The following is an 18,377-nucleotide window of genomic DNA, read 5'->3' as shown; positions in this document are numbered from 1 at the left end:
CTTCCTTGCCGAATCAATTTAATTCACGTTCAAGACAATTTCCATGCATGTTCGATATGAACTTATCGATTAACGATTGTAAACGCTTGATTGATCTGATCAGATAACAGCTCCGTAAGAAACCCGTTTAACGGTTATTCCCAAAATGTGCCGCTACTCCGTTCGATTAGCTGGTTTGCCCACTTTGTGAGCTAAGAATTTCTTTTAGTTCACATAAATTTTTTGTTGTTTTTGTTTTTGTTCTTGCTTTTGTTTAATTTGGTCTCTTAAATAGGCTGCTAATTATTCTAAATGAGGAATTCAGATGACTAACGTCTTTTGTATACTCTAAATAAATCAGTTACGAATCATTTAGCGTTCGTTCTGATTCTCTGTTTGTTTCTTTAATTTATTAATTTATGACTGAAACATTTTTGACACCTTCACTCAAGGGGCAGAAATTCAATTGGGAAAGAGGACGGGAGAGGGCTGGAGTAGGGGTATTCGTGCTGCAGCTAATTGAAAATGTTCAAGCAAAATGAATATTAATTGTTTTAAATAATTTTGAACTTGGCAAAAGGCAAAGGTACGCTGTCCACAAACAAATACACACATAATTGGACCACACAGACCCATACAGATGTACATACACACAAACATATATGCGCGCGTGCTATACAGAAACTTTTGACTTTGCGTCTGCTTTGCATTTTCTTTTTGTTTTAGTTTGCGCTGACAGCGTTGTCGCTGTCGCTGTCGCCGCTGCCGTCAGCGCAGCTGTTTTATTGTCGCACGCTTACAGACAGACAGAACGTAAGTTGTGATTCTCTTCTTTTTGCACTGCGCTCAACTGTCTGCCGCAGTTATCATCGACAGCGGCGGCATCGAAAGCGGCCGCAACAGCAACAGCAGCAGCAGCAGCAGCAGCCGGCGCATGTTTTTGGGGCATTTGTGTGCGTCATTCAGCTGCAGACGACAGCAGACAAAAGCAGCAGAGGTTGAGCGGAGAGCGCAGAGTGCAGAACGCAGAGCTTTGCATAACGTATGTAATTTATGTGTGCTGTCGTGGTTAACATTTGCGCAATCCAATTGGAAAGCACACTACCGTTACAAATTTCATTCAAAGTGCAATGAGCGTCAAATGTATGAGTGCGCGCCCACAGCTGATTCGATTGACATACACGAGCTCGAGTATGAGCACGAATACAGGCGCATACGCACGCTCTCTCTCACTCTCCCGCTCTCAGTTCTAACACACACACGCACAGAAAACAAAGCGAGCTGCGCTATGGCTAAGGTGCGCGGTCGCGTCAGCCAGTCTTCTGATTCTGCTGCTGCCGACGGTGAAGCGCGCGCGCACGCAAAACAACAAAACAGAGTAGAAAAGAGCAAAATATAAAAAAAGAAGAAAAAAAGACTAGAAAAAATGCCAAAAAACATAATAATCAAATAGATTGTACATAATTGACGCAACGATCGCTTCCTCTTCCTACTCCATTTAACGGTGCGCGCAAACACAAATTCTGTGTGTGTGTGTGTTTGTGTAATTCAATGTGCGAAAAAAAAGCAAATCAAATTAAATGAAACCCAATTGAAAGCTTTGCTCTGTGAACTTTGAATTTGCAGCTGAGCGCTGCATTCAGTCAACCTGAATCTGAATCAAAGCAAAACACATAGTAAACAACAACAAAGTCTGAAAAAAAAAAAAAAAAAAAAAAAATAAAAATAAATAAAACCAAACCCCCAAACAAGTTGACCAAGTGACATCAAACATCAAGCGTGAAGTGGACTTGAAAAACGCGTTCGGCGATCGGCGGCCGCTCGCCCAGTCACCCGCTCACACAACCGGACCGCAGTTCGGTTGCCCCAGCGCCGCCCACTCCTCTCCATCGTTCGTAACCTTCAAAAAAGCAACAAAACTGAAAAGAAAAAAAAAACTTGTCGCATTTGACACACGTTATATTTACGTTTTCGCTCGTGCCCCCTGCCCCTGCCCTCTCCCTGACATGCTCTGACCAATCAATTGACGCCAATGCGTCTGTATATGGGATTTCGCTCTCTTTTGCACTCGTGCAGCTACAGTTATCTTTGCATACAGCTGTGCGTAAACGTGTGTGTGTGTGTGTGTGTGTGTGTATTTTAGCATTTGTATGCAACGCCTCACGTGATCGCATTTGCACACTTGTAGAAATTAATCGTTCATCGCAAATTTAACGATAGGTTGCGATGACTCACGATTCGACTTAAAGTTAATTGAGATTTTAAGGTCAACATATGTAAATAATATTTTTAATTTTAAAATGCACATCAATTGAAATTATAAAATTATCTATGAAATATTTCATTCCATTTATAGAACATTTATTATTCTCATCGATTCTCTCAATCTAAAGATTACTTCAAGCGTATTCCGCACTAAATTTCTAATCATTGTGACTGCTTCAACGTTGACTCATGAATTGACATTAATTAAGAGTGCAATCGTTCGATTTCCACAATGATAATTTATACGCACATGCGAAAATCACTTCTGCCCCCTCTCCCTCCCCGTCTCCAATTACGATTGACTTTATTTAATTAATCGAGTCACTTGTGTTGCATTGACTGCGAATTGGAATATTAAAAGCGAGTCCAATCAATATAATTGAAAAAGTCAGTGTCAAAAGTGACGTCACTGACTTTATCTACATGTATATATAGATTATTATAAAACCAGTTCGATCTTACATAGATATTAATTGACTCGAAGCTGTAGAACAATTAAAGGAACTTAGTAGCTAGTAGAAAGAGTCTTAAGGGTTTGCTATATCGTGCCTCTGTTCAGTCTTTATCATCTGTAATACGATATTGTGAATAAAATGGCATTCAATGGGTCTTTTATGTTGTGCCATTATTCTGTCACGTTTTCATGACGATGACTCAATTGCTTTTTTTTTTTTATCGGGGTCGTTGTTTCTCTTTGCCTACGACGCTTACTTCAACCAATTCGAACCGAAAGTCGTGTGCCCACATTTATGTTGTACGAAGCGATATTACATCATCATCATTATCGTCAACTTCATCATTTCGATTATTTTCATAAAACTTATCAGAGGGAAAAGTTTTAGGGACTTTAAAGGGCAGAGTTTATTGTTTTCGACATGTTGGAAGACATAACAAGTTGGGGTTGACTCTAGAATTTAAGAATGCCATTAAAATGAGCTACGGAACTTGTTCAGTGATCAGCAAATCACACTTTCAACTGAGCCACCTAATTGCTTATAAATGATTTATTTCGTTTCATTGATTGAACTTTAGAGTTTACTTTTTATTGAGCTAGTTCCATAGTACCGTCAATGGAACTTGTTCTAAGATCAAATGCAAAAATATATTTAAAAAATTGTTATTTTTATCATATGAGAATAGGTTCTATTGAACTGTTCAGCTATTAGTTTGGTTAATGGAACTTATACTAATTGTTCTCATATGCTCATATTTGTATAATGATTTTCATATGATAGTTCATGTGATCAATAAGTTCTATTCAGCTGATTAGTTCCATTAAGCGACTTAATAATTGAATAACTGTTCATGCTTCATGGTCAACTGTATACTTAATGAACTGCTGAACTAGTTCAAGCAGCAAGCAATTAGTTTTACTTTACACTTGGAAGTTAAAGGAAATATGGTATTTATACTCATGATATGGTGCTCTGAGGTTCAAGGTTTGCATTAGAAAAATGAGCATAAAAAAATGTTAGAGGAAAAATGAATGAAAAAACGCTTAGCTCTTAATTTGTTGTTATATTTAAAGAGATTAGGCGGCGTTGCTCGGTTAAGATTTGTTGTGAGTAATTTGCTTGGATAACAAAAGGATTTCAGTTCATTTATTTGCTGTTGCAAATGATCTATTATTATATTATCTAATTATATATTCTATTGTATATGCTTCTGCTTCCTTTTTGAGATTTCAGCCTCATTTTTTGCCCCATTTGGAATTACTCAATTTGTAGAACTTCGCTTCGCCTAGTTTTCTTCTTTTGTAATGAGTTTTCCTCCTCTTCTTCTTCCGCTGCTGCATTGTGTGTAACCTGGCTGTATCTTATCGGACAATGAGTTTCTTATACTGTTTACTACTTACTTACTTTGCCCCCATCATCCTCTGTTTCAGTTACAGTTTATTTTGTGAAGCTTTTTATGGCCATTAACTTATCAGACGAGGCAGCTATTACTACAATATCACCTATCTGTTGTTGTTGTTGTTGTTGTTGTTGCTATTTCAACACTTTGTGGGCACCATTTACACGACGCGTCGCAATTGCTTTCAACATCATCAACACACGCACATATATACACACACACACACACACACCTCACCTGTTGTTGTGATATCAGTTAACAGAGAAGGAACCTCTTTGTCTCTTGTTGTTTGCTTTGTTGCTAGGCTTCGCTATAGTCATGATTGTCTCTCATATTTGGTAATGCCTTCTTTCCCCTACTTGCTTTTTAACATCGTAATTCCATTTCCATTTCGCTGTAATCTATAAACAATTTTGCTGCCCGTCACAATGTTATTTCATCATCAGCAAATCAGCAAAAACGAAATTGGAAAACAAGTAAGAAAGCTCTAGTCGAGACTGCTCGACTACGAGATCCCCTGAACCCTTGGAGCAATAGATATTTCAATACTTTTTCGCGACTTTCAGCTTACACAAAAAAACACGCACACACACACACACACACGCACGTACGCACACACAGGTATACATACACACACGCATACAGACACACATACACACACACACTCATACAGACACAAACGCATACACACACACACATACACACACACATACACACACAAGCACCCACGCATAAACACGCATGGGCTGCAGTGTGCGCTTACTATGAGAACTTAATTGTTTAATAACTTTTTTTATGGACGTACGATCTTCATGAAACTTTTAGATTATGATTATAACATGAATATGCATGTAATTGCCAAAGCACAAGTCTCTAGTATTTGAAATACGCTTTTTACAAAAGTGAGGGTGAGGGGGGTGAATTTAGAGGTGGGGGGTAAATTTTAACAAAAACCGAAATTGTATAAATTGCATATAAGCATACATTAAAAATTTGGAGACTCTAGCAATAAAGGTGTAGAAGATATAATTTTATAACTGGGTTTCGATAAGGTTTTTTATCGATAAAAAAAGATCGAGATGAGTTATCGATTTTTAATGATAAACTTGATATGCGCGCTGTAATTACGGACATTTAAAAAAAAATTTGAAGTCTCTAGCTCTTATATCTTCTGAAATCGACGCGTTCATACATACGGACAGACGGACAGACGGACAGACAGACGGACAGGGCCAAATCAACTCAGCTCGTCACCCTGATCAAGAATATATATACTTTGTGGGGTCTGCCACGCCTCCTTCTCCCTGTTACATACATTTCAACAAAACCATTATACCCTGATTTCCCATTGAAAATGGGTTCAGGGTATAAAAACACCCGTACCCTAATTCTGGTATTCCCGAAAGAGAACAATCGACTCTCCCATCTCTCTCCATAATTGCCAAGCATAAACACACGAGTTTGTTAAATCACACAGGAAAAATAGAAATAATCAAGCGCAACTAAATCATTTGCTCACCGTTATCATTTCATATACAAATTGCCATCTGTTTAGCCTATATACTAGACGGTAATCACAGCAAAAATGGGGTAGACGTAATTTATAATACTATATATGTGTACAAATATATGTATGGGCATATATTATTTAATTGATATAGACAACAGATACTGAACAGTTAGATTAGTATTTGAGTTATCGTAGAGTTAATAGTAGGTCTATTATTTCTGTTTAATATCCTTGACCTAACCATTATAACGTACATTTAATAAAATATAATAATAATAAAAATAAAATGCGTAACTTATGTGTTTTTAATCTAAGTAAACATTAACGACGCTTTGGTATCTTTGATCCCATAAGACCCAGAAATATGCTTAGATTAAATTTATATCTTTCACTAACTTTGATTAAATAATATTATTTATGACTTACAGAATTTCCATTGATATTATTCATCGTGTTCTATATAAATTTGATATATTCTGTAAGCGGAAGCGTAACATGATTATGTATATATATTTAAATATAGATATATGTTTATATTTAAATATATTACAAATATTCTATAGTTTTATGCTATATTTTCTAGATATATTATCGATATCATTTGACAATCAGTTCCAAGATTGCAGCTCATTTAAAATTATTTTACTCTTAAATTACTCACTTCTCTATCTATGAATATTTCACTTTTTATATCCGTCATACTGTTAAAATCTTTCAGCAATGCCGAATTTTTCAGAAAACTTTCATAAATATATTGTAAATAGAACCGATTATTTCCCAGAATTTCAAAGTTCTATAAATTTTTTTAAATAATATTTAGAATATTCATATATATGAAATTTCTATATATATGTTTTTATATACTTTCCAACAAACTGAAGCTCCATCACAATTTAAGATATTACATATATAATGTAGAATATTGATATATGTATATATATATATTTCGATCAACTTTCTATTAATTCCAACTGTATCAAAAATATATCGATTAGTATTTCCCTAATTGTTTTTTTATCGTATGTGGCAACAGTCGAAAGCTTTTTAAATTGATGGATCAATCGTATATGGGAATTCTTTTCACTAAATGGAACACATATGTATATATAAAAACATATATATACTACAGGGCCGGGGAAACAATTGCACTTATCTAATTTGGGGGAGAGGAGGCGAAGCAGACAGAGGGAGAGTGTGAGGGATGGGGCAGTAGGTGGGGTATATATAGGTCTATAGGTATATAGGCGCAACATATGGTCTCAGGGTCATGTCGAATACCGCATTACGAATTCCATTTTTTTTTTTGTTGAGGGGGAGGAGAGACAACAGCTAATAGAGGTAGAATCATTACTGTGGAGGTGTGTGAGCGAATGCATATGGCACCCGAAAGAACACAAGGCAATTGGGAAAACACAAAAGCGAAAATCGAAAAGCCTTTGCCGCGTGTCTCCAATAAATATTGAATTGAGTCAGGTGCCAATGCAGTTCGCGCCCCCAAAAAGGCAAATTGCTAATCTCTTGTCGTTGAGCACTGCAAAGTGAACCCTAAAATCGGGCTACGCTTTATCATGTTCCAAGTCACTCGGATATTATGAGTACAAAATTTGTTTTATTTATCGCTAGTTCGGCATTTCGTGCGAGGCTTTTGCTATTTCGCTTTCAGTCTCTTGCCGATTGCGACATCGCAATGCGACATAAAAGTTCAACGTGCCAATTTATTTGCGGTCTTCTCTGCTCGAACAATACGAGGTCTCTCCTTATTCTGCTTCTTCTTCTTCTGCTATATTAAATCGTATAATCAATGTCTATAACAATATTCCTGTGTGTGCGTGAAAGTTCTTATCCCATTAATTCGTGATATTTTTCGCTTAGCCCACAAATTAATCTGACAATCGATGTGATAAGCGTACATACAAATCGATAGATTAGTGCAAATCGTGTATTATGAATCCTATCGAGGTGCATTTGATTTATATGACAATATTTCAATATTTCCTTAAGTGATTTATCTAATCTTCTCGCGCTGAAGGCAATAAAATATCAAGCGACAATTAACATTTCATATTCAGAAATGTCGACTTTCGTCATTCTGACTTTTCATATTCTTCTTGAACGTTGACGTTGAACGATGAAAAACAGTTCTCAAAATTAAAATTATATGTGAAATGTTAACTTTCTTAAACAACAAAAATCAACTTAAAAACAAAAGAAATAAATTAGAAAAAACATTAAAATTAAAACAAAAGTTAAAATTAAAACTAAAAGTAAATAAATTGAGATTAAAACTTAAAAAAATATATATAAAATATTATAAAAAAAAAAAAACTATATAAAATAAAAAAATTACAAAAATGTTAAAATTAAATAGTTTTTACTTCATATTCGATTGATATTTGAAACAATAAAAAAATAAATACATAAAAACAATGTGGAAAATGTAGATTAAAAAAATAATGACAAATATACATAAACAATATATATATATTAAAATAAATAAATTGGGCAACAAAATTGAGACATATAAATGTGTATAAACTAAATAACATAAAAGTTCTATAAGATTTTTATCCTATTTCATAAATATTAATAGCGAAAAAAACAAACATTATTTTTAAAAATATTTCTTTAGTGATTTTTTTTTTTTTTCAAAATGTTTTATGTATACTTTTAAGAATTTACTTAATCTAATTTTTGTTTTTATTGTTTGTTATATATTATTTTGCCATATAATTTTAAAATATTATTTTCGATAAAACTTGATATTAGAGCCTCGATTGCTTAAGCATAGCTCGATAATCAAAAGAGCTACAGTCCTTGAAAAATGTATTTGGGTAATAGGAAAGTGTTATTGCCCCAATTTCGGAAATTGTAATTTCAGGAAATGCCGTTCGCCTAATGCCACGCCTTAGATAGCAGGTAATGCGAACAAAAGGTGCACTTAAATTAAGAGCCGACCTTTGCAACTCCTCTGACACGCAATTTGTCAGCTGCAAATTGAAATTGAAATTGAAAAATGGAAATTGAAATGTGGTCGAGGGTCGCCTTTGAGATTGAGATTTGTAGGGTTCCAGGGGCGGAGGCGTGGTGTCCCCCAGCGAGGGCAGCTCCAAACAGCTTTCGGTGGGGTAGCACAGCTCGTTTTCCAATCATGTTATCAGAGTGTGCGACCTTGTCCATGAATATTTAATTTTTTTTTTTCCATTTTTACTTTACTCGTGTTTACTTGTTCGCTTTTTGCCCTTTTGTTTTTGCTTTTGTTGTTGAAAATTGACAATGAGGTCGAATTGTATGGCAAAGTTTTTCATTATCGCCTAAGTCAGACAATGGAAAGGCCACTGAACTGACGCCTCGATTGTGTTCACCTGTTTACCCAAGCAAATAATCATAATATGTATACCCAACTACACATATGTATACTATTTAACTCTATACATATATGGAAACCCTCTCTTATCGCAACGATTTGGTCAATACGCTTCGCTGCCTTATTCTCTATGCGGCGGGCTTTATCTCTATGCATATATATGCCCAAAGATCGGGAGTTTAGCAATTATTTAAATAGAGCAAATGGAACAAGTTTTTGTTGTCTTCGTTGTTGTTGTTGTTCCTGTTGATTTTGGGGTATTCTTACAGAAAGCGTTCTGTGTCAGTTTGTTGGGGCTTAGAAAGCGTTACGAGTTCGTTTTTGGGGCTTTTGTCTTATCTAAAAGCAACTTTTTGTAAGCTACTTAAGCACAATTATGATATATTATATCATTACATAGACTATGCTGATTAGGAAATGAGAAAGCAAACACGCGAGCTCTAAAGTCTATTCAGAAGACCTGAACTTTATTTTGAAATTCGTAATTGTGTTGACTTAGACTTGGTAATACGCCAATCTATCATTGTGTTTATGGATATTTTATTTGAATAGTTTTTCATTCGGTATCCATCTAGAGAAACCTCAAGAGATCATTAATTATATATTGGTCAAGGGTTTTTGATAATATTTTATTTATTTGTGAGAATGTTAAACTTGCTTAAGATTATCCATTTTCTAATAATATAGGTATATTGTATTTTTTTTTTTGCTTATTTTGGCCTCCCCCTCTATCTTGATATAACAAGATTATGCCCGCCCACCTCTGTGTCTTGCTTTCGCTCTCTATCTCCTTCTCTCTCTCCTTCTCTCTTCACTCACCCGATCTATCTCTCTCACTCCCCCTCTGTCTTAATCACTATATCTGTCTTGATTGAACTGGACTGTGTCCAACCACTTCTCTCTCTTTTAATCACTATCTCTCTCTTAATTTTATTATGACCAACCACCTCTGTCTTTATCCCTCTGTCCCTCTCTCTCTCTCTACCGCACTCTCTATCTTCCTTGATTTAACTAGACTATGTCCAAGAGAGGTAGCTCTCTCTCTCTTTCAGTTCACTCGCACTCGCCCTCTTTCTATTTGTATCATATTTTAATTCCCCAGTTCCTGTCTAAAGCCAGACATATTAATATTATCTGAAGTGTGAAAAATAATATTTTTTATGGTTTATTAAGACTTTGGTCGTCGAGGCTTAACTCGAGCAATCTTCAAGGTGCTGAAGAGTTTCCTATCGCTTAAACCGAAAGAACAAAAACAACAAATTGTAGCCTTAATGCCAGCAAAGCTTGCGCAAGTTCTTTTTGCGATCAGAAGAGAGACAAAGAGAGAAGCAGAGAGAGAGAGAGGGAGCGAATGCTATCAAGAATTGGACTATATATATGTTTTTATATATAAATATATATTCATGATATTTAGTATATAGACATGTGCAAATAACCCGAGTCAGGGACTGACGGGGTTTCTCATTGCCCGATTGTCGCTTGAGGTTTATATTTTTATGTTTTCGTTGGGTTTGGTTTGTTGTTGCTGCCTGCCATTCCGAGGGCTACCGTTGAGCGATAAGACACGTGAGAGTGTGTGTATGTGTGTGTGTCCGTCCATGTAGAGGAGTGGGCTGTGCGGTCTTTCAGTTGTTATAAGCAAACATTTTGAACGCATTTGCAGAGCTGGCCGGAAAGACAAATCCAAAAAACCAAAAAAAAAAAAAAAAAAAAAAAAAAAAAAGACCAAAGCAATGTGAATAATACCAAAAAATGAAAGTAACGCCAAACAATCAGGTGCCAACAAAAACAACAACAGCAGCAACATTAACAAAAGAGACAACATCATTAACAACAAGCGCCTCGATAGCTAAAAAATTAGACAGCGAATCAGAACCCATTATAGATATAGCCAAAACTGACAGATCAAGTGCCACAGCGAACAGCTCAGCGCCCGCATCGTTTGTGCTTAAATGTTTGTTGCGTACCGCGCGCTTTATGTGGCAAGTGACAACGATACCCTCTAAAATTGGTGATACCATAGGCACACTGTACCGCTATGCCCAGGACTCGGTCGATACGTTTCTATGCGTAGCTGGGTGAGAACTTCGCTAGGACTATCAATAATATATCTCCACAGCTATATATATGTATATAGATATATGTGCTCTCATTGCTGTTGTGCTAACAATACCCTGTATTTTTCTTGTTTGTGTCTCATTGCAGTAAGGCGCGTCGCAAAGAGCGCGATGGCGATCAAAACTCAACAGACACCAAATTGTATTTGGAGGAGAGCGTCCTTGAACGCAAACTACCTGAAGCTGATCTCAAAGCCCTTGTCGATCTTCCAGCTGGCTTGGACTACAATGAATGGCTAGCCTCACACAGTAAGTAGAGCAAATTAGCAAATTTCCTATGTACCCATTCTTTGCTTAAATAGGGTATATTTTAAGGTTTTTTTTTTTTACCGAAAGTTTGACATAAGTTCTTGTAGATAAATATCTCTGCTCAGTAAAGCTACTCATATTCTGGTCTCGAAAACAACAGCACAATGAGTGTAGATATTTTGTCTGATCTGATTAGTGCCCCATACATATAGTGAATGACTAGAGAGGTATATTAAAGTTAGCACATGTTAAAAGGTAAAGAAAGATTAAAATAGATATATTTAGTTTAATACATTACGAGATTCAATGGGCATATTGTAGAAGTATATATACAAAATAAATAAAATAATAAAAGTAAGTTTTATTTCTGGAAGTTTGCTAAAAAATAAATAAATAAAAGATATATATGTATTTTATTAATATACCTAAATAATATTAATATTATACAAATATATATAATAAACCTCCATATTTCATAAGAAAGATCTTCTCATCTTCTAGTCTTGTTCCTTAAGTTTTAAATTTTCTTAGCTAAAAAATATTTTTTAAACATATATTTTTTTTTCATAGAATGTATTTTATTTTATATTTTAATTTAAATAATTTTAAAAATATTTAGTTAAGCATATATATTTTATATTTAGTTTACATTTCTATTAGTCATCTTGCTTTTGAGGAACAGTAAGCTTTCTTTCTCACTCTTATACTCATATATCTTTAACTACTCTTATTTATTTTACAATTTCGCCAACTCTCCTCCCACCCTGGGTATCTCTCAGTCTTCCATCTAACTCTACTTATCTCGCACTCCAACGCTCAACAGCTACCTCCCCACTCAGTATTTGATTGTGTGCGTGTGTTTTTTTCTTCACGTGATATTCGTGTTGTGATTTATTCGAATTATTTGTCCATTCATCTATGAATTGTTATTAGTTTTTGTTGTTGTTGCTCTTGTTGATTTGCTACCGTGTGATTATAAATGTTCGTAATTTTGATAGACAAGTTGTTTGGTATTTGAACCTCGTGACTTCTGGCCACACGGAGATCAATTTGTGGCTCTCGCTCGCGACTGATTCAACTAACTGGGCTTAGAACGTGCCGATTGACAGTTAACAATGGGAAGCTGCTTCCCAAACAGCTGCAAATGGAGGCATAGTAACAGATATCGCTTAAAACTTGAATGGATGTCGCTAAGCAATGGCGTATTACCTTATAGATTATAGTAGTACTTGGATTTTTATAAGCTGCAGTTGATTGGGGAGCAGGCCAGGTGTAGAACTATTCTAGATATATATACAGGTGTAGAGCTACTACTCCTCATATATAGTAGAATATGTGTATATCCGGTCAGGGAGTTATCTATCTGTCTGTATTGAGTTATATTGTAGATAATAAATGCTTGTTAATTGAAATTGAATATATATTTAGACTTATACACTTTACGCAGTTCAAGTAAAGTCATTTGTAATCGAAATATCGATAAATATCGGTAGCTCTACTTGGTTTCAGTTTCAAGTTTCTTTCATTAGTATACAAATTTCGATAAACTTAGAATATATGTAGATATCTCCCCAGTTCTATAAAAATTGATAGGGTTTTGGGCATTGACACATTCACCCATTGCATTGGAAAAGTCTAGAAAATCAATGTTTCCCTAGGAGGAAATACATTAAATAAACTGAAGCATTTAATGAAAACCCATATACTTGCTTTGAAATCCTCAAATGAGTATTATTCTAGTTATTCTACTTAGAGTAAATCTCTATTAAAATGCTTGCTTATTTTCTACTCTGCTGAGCTCAAGATTAGCTTAGTGATATAAAATAGGCACTTAAAAGCTTTTTAATTCCGCTTCCCCGTTGATAACAATTATAGAGATCCATAAACCTGGTTTTATATTCATTTTAAGTGCCAACATAAATTATATATAGAGAATTACGAAATGAAGACCTACCTTAAGCTAGAGCATAGAAACGAGGTCCAGATTGAGACGTGTCGCGATGAGTGTTTGCTAGTAAATTTGAATTAGAATTAGAGTTAGAATTACCTCAGATTAAAGCGGAACGAAAAAAGTAAATGTGTATATTGCTTTTGTTACTATATTTTAAATGTTTTTATTTTTTATTTGTATATATTATTAGAACTTTAAATAGTTGAAATGTGAATAAGAGATTAATTTTTCCTTAAGCACTACTTAAGAGCGCGCGACTATTAAAGCTTTTTATACATCTGTAATTACGATCGAATCACTATGCCAACTGAATTCCAATTAAGTCTTGGGCTGACGTCCTTCTACGATGCTCCAGTTAAGCACTCTGTGGGTGGTCCTAAATTTTAATTGACAATACTAGCTTACATCATTCGCATGATTATCCACATCATCATCATCATCATCATTGTCATTGTCGTCATCTTCTGTATACGTGTTCTCGTAGCAGTTTGTCAGATATTACATCATCTCGTGTTAATCTCATCGAAAATAATGATAGGTACGCAAATAGAAATTAACGCACTAAAAGATGCCTTTTGCAGCCTTTCGAATAATTGGCAGTGTTTCAGCAGAATGTAATATATTAGTAGCCCCCAAGGCAACCGCCTCCTGCTCGCGCCAACGACTTTGATTATAAATTTTCTTAATAATCAACTGCAAAATGCCACCAGCTGCGGTGGGGGTGGAGGCGGGGTCGAGAGGTCGCATGGTAAACAATAGGGGCAGAAGTTGACTTCATACAGATAGATAGAGGGAAATAGTAGATACATGCATGCAGAGAGTGTTTATATAGAGTATATATACTTATGCCTAGCCCCTATCCATTAAAAGTGATTTCATTGGCCAAGCCATTTTGAATTCGTCCCCTGCTTCGCCACCTCCCTCTGTGTGCATCGCTTTGTTCCGCGCATAATGCAATTGGGACTGACGTAATACAAGAAAATTATCGAAGCGATTCCCTTTTGTTCTTCCATCTGACGCCCAGTTGTGCCAATATTGAGTTAACATTGACCTATTTAACGATACTACGAGCGTGCCTCTGAAGATAAAACTTTGACGAGCTGTCGTTGTCGCTGTCGCTGTCACTGTCGCCGACCCCCAGCTGGGTGTTTCAATGTCAAGTTTATACAAACACAGCTGTCATTCACATATAAGAAGAAGAAACACACTGGGGAAAGTGAAAGAGAGTGTGAGAGAGAGTGGGAAGGACAAAGCTTATTAATAATTTAAGATGAATGTTAAGCATTTAAGTTGGTTTATTATTAAAAATCGTATCAGCTAATATATCAATGTATACCTAAATATACATAGAGAAATAGTTAAAATCAATATATTCATTTCACTTTCGTGAATGAGTAAAAAAATGGAGCTTCGTTTCTGAGTTAGGATTAGAAAAAATCTTCACCAGTGTTTTGTGTTTTACTAGTTTTGTAATTTATTTTATACCAAAAATAATAATAATACCGAAAATGATAAATTCCAATAGTAATAATTTCAAATTATTAGTATAGCATATTGAAATTGAAAAGGTACATAAGTAATTCAGTAATAAAATTGATTTACAACAGATTCCGGTATTAACGAAGCTCGAAAGTCCGTCGTTATATAAGAAAAGACGCTATAAGCATATATGTTTGCTCATATAAATTTGTCTAGGGACCACAGTTTTCATTGCAATAACCGTACGGATGCTATAAGCAATGTACTTCATTATGAATAGTCTTACTTATATCATATACCTTCTATGTCTTACAGCTCTGGCTCTCTTCGAGCACGTGAACTTGGTCTATGGAACTATTAGTGAATTTTGTACACAATCCGGCTGCGCCGACATGACCGGACCGGGCAACAGGTGAGCCTAGCATGGAAATTCACAATTCCTAAATTCAGTTCTAATTGATTTACGAATTTGCTTTGCAGAACGTACTTATGGTTCGATGAGAAGGGTAAGAAGACGCGGGTCGCAGCACCGCAGTATATCGACTATGTGATGACCTTTACACAGAAAACGGTCAGCGACGAGTTGATCTTTCCAACCAAATACGCGAACGAGTTTCCCGGCTCGTTCGAGTCGATCGCCCGAAAGATTTTACGCTTGCAATTTCATGTGATAGCGCATCTGTATGCGGCGCATTTCAGAGAAATCGCGCTGCTCGGCTTGCACACCCATTTAAATTTGACGTTCATGCACCTCACAGCGCTGCATCGCCGCTTCAATCTGATCGACGAGAAGGAGACGGACGTGCTGCGCGATCTGGAGGTGGCGCTCCGATTGACCGATGACAACAGTGTCTGCGGTCAGGATTCGCAAACCGATTCCGGTTCAGCATCCGCCTCCGCGTCTGTCTCGGTCTCTGGCTCCAATTGTGAGCAGCAGCAGCAGCAACAGTCGCAGCTGCAACAGCAGCAGCCGCACAACAACAGCAGCAGCAACAGCAACAATAGCAATTCCTCGGCCGAGGCGCTGCATGTCAATTCACAAAGCAGCTGTGGCACATCGCTGATTGACGGCGACGCCGCAGCCCCGCCCATCTGCACGCAACCGGAGCCTGGCGCAGGCGGCAAGCCGCCCGGCAGCGGCGGCCTACTGGGCGGCATTCTGGGTGATTTAACCAGCGGCGAATTCGGTGATACAACGCGCTACTGCACCTCGGCAGTTCCTCCTCATGCAACAGCAGCAGCAGCAGCAGCGGGCACCGATGCCAGCGGCCACGCCTCGCCGGCGAATGGGGCAACCAATGGTGCGGCTGGCGGTGCATTACATTTAAATTTTAGCAACAATAACAGCAACAACCACAATTTGAATCACTTGAACCACCATCATCATCACCACACTCATCACCATCACCACCATCATCCGCACACTCATCTGCACCACCTGCATCAGCATCATGGGACGGCAGCAGCGGCGGGGCCGATGACTGCAACGCCGACTGCACAGCATAGCGGGCTCATACAGTGCAATGCAGCGGGCGCTGCAACAGCGACAGCGACGGTGGCGTCGGCATCGGCGTCGGCAGCAGCAGGCGGCGGTGGCAGCGGCAACAGCAACACATAGTGTGACAGCAGCAGCAGCATCAACCACAACAACAACAACAACAAACAAACAAAAAAACATTAGAAATACTAGAATTACGCAAAAATGTTATTTAATGTTATTACTTCTATGATCCTAAAGTTGAAAATATTGTAAAAATAAAACAAACAAAAAAATACAAAAAAAAAAGAAATGGACATGCAAATTGTAAAACACAATTATCGATAAGCGTCGATAGTCGACAGTTGCTTAGAGTTCCATACAGCACACATACATACATACAAAACATAGACACGTACAATCTAGCAGTTGCTGTGCATAGATAAATGTAAAGAGATTGCCACAGAGTAATTTACTGCTTAAAGTTCCATGCAGAACACACACAAACACACGTGCAATCAAGCAGTTGCTGAGAGCGCGAGAGAGTTATTTACTGCTTAGAGTTCGATACAGCCCACACACACACACACATATGTAAAATCTAGCGGTTGCTGTGCATAGAAATAGTGAGAGAGAGGGAGAGAGCGCAAGAGAGATCTGCTGCTACACAAATTACAGTTAAAGGCATAGCCTAAAAGGCAAATACAGGCACTTAAAAAAAAACTATAGTAATAAATGAAAATTATAAGCGAAAATAAATGTAAAAACTAAAAGAAAAATTAAAAAACAAACTTACACTGCAAATATAAGGAAGCACGGTCACACTGTTTAGCTTTAACGAAAAACCCAGCTGGAAAGTCCTTCCACACTTTAAGCTCTACTTTTTCTGTTGAGTATTCACTTCTAACAGTTATACCTCAATTAAACTACTTTTTAAATGTTCGTAATAGTAATTTAAATATAAAACAAATATTAAAGTAGTGTGATTTAGTTTCTTCTAATTCTCGAACTTCAACTAAAATAGAAATTTAGTTTTTCGCAACTGCTCTGTAAGTAGGAATACATTATTGTTATAAACAATCAAGAAAGCTTTACTTCAGCAAATGTTATATATGTACATATATAGTATGTATATCATGTATAGCTACTTATCTCAAGAGTCTTATTTAATTTTTTATGAATTCATTTCCTGTTTCACACTTTCGCTTCGCAAATTCATAAAAGGCTAGCTACTAAAGCACTTGAAACTTGTAGCATATTTCTATATAGTATAACTATTCCAAACCAAATCTGAAGACACTTACACCACTCACACAGGCACCCACACACTCACTCTTAACTCTGGAAGTCTCTTATAAACGATACGAATGGAAATTGTATGCACCGAAATGTTGCACAGTTCTTTTAAAGAATATTCGCACCCGTTTATATTAGGTGTAGCAAAAAGTAAAGGAGAAATTAAGAAAACATATAAGTGTTGGAAAACATGCTGAGAATTTGATTGACTTTAATTACCAAATGCAATGAAGCTAATTTACTTTAAATACTTAACGAAACTATATATAATATATATAGAGTTATAAATAAAAGATAATGTTCAGTGTTTACTAGGCTGTTGGCATCTGTGTAGGCGTATGCGTAGACGTATGTATGTGTGTGTGTGATATGATTTATGTGCATTAGTTGGGGCATCTTCTCCCTAGTTAGTAGTAGAAACCCCCCTCCTTGTCCCGCCCAGAGACATTCGCGGCTCACTGAACAGTCCAGGCTTTAGCTAAACCAAAAATAAAAATCCTATCCAATTAAAATTTAGAACCGTTGAAAAAAAAAACCTTTAAACTATTTATGAAAATAAAAGAAAAACAAAATCGATTCTATAAAATGCTATGGGAAATGATAGAAAATTCAAGATATAGCGCGAGTTTCCAACTGGGACTTCGAGAGAAAGAAACGATACATTTTATGATATAAAGACAACAAAAAACACACAAAACAAGAGAAAAAAGCAAATAAAGTAAACATAAAAACAGAAATAAAATGCAAAATGATAATAAAATAAACTGTTATGTTCAATTTAACAAAAAACAAGTGTATTATTTTTAAATTTTCTTACAATAATTTTTTATTGTAGC

At 36.3% G+C, this 18,377-nt stretch overlaps 1 protein-coding gene across 7 annotated transcripts in view; it reads left to right on the top strand.

Moving 5' to 3' along the window:
* Nucleotides 1–16,554, top strand: part of LOC26528583 (MOB kinase activator-like 2) — a 44,044-nt gene extending 27,490 nt beyond the window's left edge. For 6 of the 7 annotated variants that reach the window (XM_044010045.1, XM_044010046.1, XM_044010044.1 and 3 more), the window contains 3 exons: nucleotides 11,178–11,338; nucleotides 15,084–15,180; nucleotides 15,249–16,554. In XM_044010045.1, the coding sequence (XP_043865980.1) occupies nucleotides 11,178–11,338; nucleotides 15,084–15,180; nucleotides 15,249–16,386 (1,396 nt within the window). In that variant the 3' untranslated portion in view covers nucleotides 16,387–16,554. Of the gene's footprint in view, nucleotides 1–10,672; nucleotides 11,051–11,177; nucleotides 11,339–15,083; nucleotides 15,181–15,248 lie in introns of those variants that run through there. The other variant, XM_044010043.1, reaches the window with a different exon arrangement.
* The last annotated feature ends 1,823 nt before the right edge of the window (nucleotides 16,555–18,377 follow it).

This window comes from Drosophila mojavensis, unplaced genomic scaffold (genome assembly GCF_018153725.1).
Source record: "Drosophila mojavensis isolate 15081-1352.22 unplaced genomic scaffold, ASM1815372v1 contig_74, whole genome shotgun sequence".
In the NCBI taxonomy this organism is placed as follows: Eukaryota; Metazoa; Arthropoda; class Insecta; order Diptera; family Drosophilidae; genus Drosophila; species Drosophila mojavensis.
The sequence above is the reverse complement of the archived record's forward strand: the minus strand, read 5'-3'. Positions and strand labels throughout refer to the sequence as shown.